This window comes from Galeopterus variegatus, unplaced genomic scaffold (assembly GCF_000696425.1).
Source record: "Galeopterus variegatus unplaced genomic scaffold, G_variegatus-3.0.2 Scaffold1270, whole genome shotgun sequence".
Lineage (NCBI taxonomy): Eukaryota > Metazoa > Chordata > Mammalia > Dermoptera > Cynocephalidae > Galeopterus > Galeopterus variegatus.
The window spans coordinates 406,010-409,987 of record NW_007727381.1 but is presented as its reverse complement, the minus strand read 5'-3'; the positions used below and the strand labels follow the sequence as shown (position 1 = coordinate 409,987).

The 3,978-nt window shown below is 39.2% G+C and overlaps 1 protein-coding gene across 1 annotated transcript in view; it reads right to left on the bottom strand.

The window, feature by feature from the left end:
* The window catches only part of GINM1 (glycoprotein integral membrane 1), a gene marked incomplete at its 3' end in the record, with an annotated part of 13,306 nt that extends 13,197 nt beyond the window's left edge, over positions 1 to 109 (bottom strand). Inside the window, exon 1 of the mRNA XM_008575987.1 lies at positions 65 to 109. Coding sequence (XP_008574209.1) covers positions 65 to 109 — 45 coding nt within the window. The remainder of the gene's footprint in view (positions 1 to 64) is intronic.
* Between the last annotated feature and the right edge of the window lie 3,869 nt (positions 110 to 3,978).

The window sequence follows — 3,978 nt, the reverse complement described above, 5'->3', positions numbered from 1 at the left end:
GATCCCCTTACCGGTCATCTTTAAAAAAAAAAAAAAAAAAAAAAAAGCTGGAATATTACCATACCTTAGAAAGCCCCACAAGCCACTCATTACTGACTTCCATATTCATCGTTTCTTGCTTTCCTTTATAGTTTTACTACTTGTGTAGCTCTCTCCAAACAATATATTGCTTAGTTTTATCTGCTTCTGAGCTTTTTATGTAAGTGGAATAATATTGTATGTATTCTTCTGGAACTTGTTTCTTTTACTTAAAATTGATGACGCAACTGTAGTCACTTATTTACAGTACTGTGTACCATTCCATCCTATAATTACCAATTTACTCATTCATTCTACAACCCATGGACATCCGAGTTGTTTCCAATTTTTGCTTTTATAAACAAAGTTGCTGTTACCTTTCTAGAGAGCGTCTCTTGGAAAAGTATCTACAACGCACAGTTTTATTGCCTCTCAAGGTATGATCAAAAACAGTCTACCCAAATATTTAGGTATACTGATGACATGCTTTCTGTAGAGAAGAATACACTGTTTTAAGAAGTATTCACCACTGACCACAGGAACTATAATCTGTTACCTGTAAATCAAATTCTTTCTTAAGCTGATTCACAGACAGACATACTATCCTAGAATAAAAACAATACTCCTCTCAAATACATTTTCATTGGGGTTGTATTTTTAACTTTGAAAACTGGAAAATTATTTATAAATATTAAAAATAATATCCAAGTACATTTCTCAGCACTGTGAGTATCCCCAATACTTTATATATAATTTCCAACAAATGAAAAAATAAGACTGAGGTGATTCCGTGAGGCTTATCTGATTCCAGGGACAACTTGTGGAACAGGATTCATACCACATAAGGCCCACAACATACATTTAGGTTGACGTTGGTGCCCTTCCCAACTTCCCTAGAAGCCTTGAAGCTTTCCGACTAGTGATCCCTCAGAACCAGCCAGGCTTTCTCCTGGCCCACCGTGATCTAGATTAAGTTTGGGTTAGAACCAACAGTACTTCTAAAATAAACCAGCATTCAATAAGCCATCAAGTTGATAGCTATATTGTTTTGTGTTCAAATTCCAGTCAAAAGTTCCTCTTCTCAAACTAGAGTATCTGCTAACTGTAGACCACTGTTCTTCTAACAGCCCAGAAATAAGCCTCCAATGATGCTGTTCTAAGAAACCATTTTATAACTTCTGCCTTTTACAGCAGTGAAGATATACTATACTGTTTACTGCACTTACACATACCATTTGCCTAGTAGAATACAGGGTTTGTAAAAGACAATGAACAAAACAAGCATAGTGTACTTTCCAGAGACCCACGTTCAATTAAAGTTTTTGGTCCTTCAGAATGATTTCATTGCAGGAGGGAATCCCCTTCCTAATTGCCTCCTGAGCCAGAGTTTGGAACAAGGTCATATTTCTCGTTCTTTCTGAAACCTCTGATTGAACTGGAAGTTTAGGCTTGTGAGCCCACGTTATATACACTTATAAAGTGGGTGGCAAAGCTGAAAAGTTCCTCCCCACCCATTTTCAATTCTTCCCTCTAATTCCTTTATTCATAGGATGCCCATTTGGGACACAACTGGCTTCCTAAGGACAAAGGTAATAGACACCTGGTTTAAAATAAGTAAGTCTGAGGGAAATATATGGAATATACAGCTACACATACAAGAAAACAGTACAAGAAAATAAATGTCCTCTGAATGCCTCTCTTTGATGAACTTATTTTAATATTAGATCAATGTACTATGAAAACTTACTATTTTGCAATCTTGTGTAATCTTAACTTGACAACTGCACACGTAAAAACAAAAACAAAAAAATGCTCATAAATCAGAGCTCCTAACTTCAGTTTTCTTAAATTTGTATCATGCTGGATACAAGGATGGACAGATGAACAGATACACGATAAAGCAAGAATAGTAAAACATTAATGGTAGTGTAGGTCTGCACTGTTCAATATGGTACCCGCTAATCACATGTGGCTATTTAAGTTAATTAAAATTAAATAAAAAAATTTTTAATTCCTCCCTTGAACTGGTCACATTTCAAGTGCTCAGTGGCCACAAAGAGTAATCTAGTAGCTACTGTAATACAGACAGCAGACATATTAACCTTTACTGCACAAAATCCTACTAGACAACACCTACCTAGTAAGGGGACCACTGTAACATCCTTTCACATTTTCTGTGCATTTAAAAAGGTTTCACAATAAAACGCTGAAAGAAATATCAAATGGCTTCAGCTTCCCATATATACATTCCAAGTAATGAAATTCTCCTTCTAGCTGCTCAGCATTCATTTAACCCATGGAATTCTGAGTTTTGATCTGGACTTTGCAAAAGTGAAATGAAGGCTTAAGAAGGGAGAACTGAAATGAAGAAATCACTGAGAGTCCACAGTGTGGTGTATTTTAAGCTTGTGTTGTAGTGAGCTGGACTGAAAAGCATGTTGGGACCTAAAACCACGTAGGGTCTAAAAGATATTAAAAGGACACAGTTTTTTTTTTCTTAGCATGCATTTCTCTGCGTTCCCTCTTTTCCCACAGTTATTTGATATCTTGGTTATGAGGCACAATGACATTATTCACATAAATGTAAAACTGTTTTCCTGCCAGCCTGAAGCTGCAGACTTACTACAAGGCAGGTACTACTCAGACCCTGAGAAACCAAGGAAGACATCAGTAAAGCTATGGTGATTCCATCCCTCCAGCAAGACCCTGAGATGACAGCAAAAATGGGAACAGAAACAAGCTGGAGCCTTGGTGAGGCCTTGTACCTGGGTCCTTGCACGGAGCCCCCACAGCTCACATCCCCTGCTTTTCATTTCTCATGTTCCATTCCCTCAACCTCCTCTTTCAAAACCCTTCAGTAAATCTGAGTCCTTGAGATGGCTTTAGTCTGGCCATTCACCTCCAGATTTACCGGAGAGATGGATTAGCCTAACAACTCTTCTCAGGTCACTGGTGTTCCAGAATAAAAGGTGACTTTCACTTTCACTAACATTTGATTTTTGAGTGGTTTGCTTTTGAAAGGGGGCAGGCAGCCGGACTTGGGTCCTGTATCACTTGCAGTCAAAATGCACTTTTCTCAGATTATATTGACAGGCCCAAAGGTCTCTTGGGTCACAAGTGACAATGATGAATCTTTAAAATTTGGAAAAGAGGAAAACGATGTTCATACTTTCAGAACTTTAGGAATTATTTCGTTTTTATTTGGTCTCTTGGTGCTTGTCCATTGCATTCATATTTTTAACCAGATGCAAGTGTGGTCCACATATAATTTTAGATATAAATGATTCTTAGGGTTTACAGTGTTGTACCTTCCTGAAATGCCCTAGCAGAACTGAAACTGAGACATGCTCATCACTTTTGTACCCATGGAGAGTAATGTCATTACCCCAAAACATAAAGTAAAAAAAAAGTGACATGTATCGTGCCAATCATATCGGTTTTTAGAGTATTTGTATTCAAATCTTGACTAGTTAGAAAAGATGTACCTACACAGTTTCTTGACATTCTGAGAAAACTAGCATTATAAAATCTTCAAACTTTTGGGCTGGCCGGTGGCGCACTGGAGAGGGCGGCGCTCCCGCCGAGGGTTCGGATCCCATGTGGAGACCGGTTCCTGCTCACTGGCTGAGCGCGGTGCGGGCACAACACCGAGGGTTGCGATCCCGTTACCGGTCAGTAAAAAAGACAAAAAAGGAAAAAAAAAAAATCTTCAAACTTTTCCCTACATACATTCAACTGAGAAAAGGCAAATGCTAGTTTAGATCCGCACGATTCCACGCAAAAAAAAAAAAAAACCGGTGAGAATCTGTCGCCTTTTAATTCTATGATGCAACGGTTCTCAAACTGCAGGCGGCATCAGAGTCAACAGGAGGGCGGTGGACAGTCAGCTGGGGCCGCCTCCAGAGAGGCTGAATCGCGCTCCGGGGCCGCCGAGGCCGCCGTCCCGCCACGCTCCGGGGA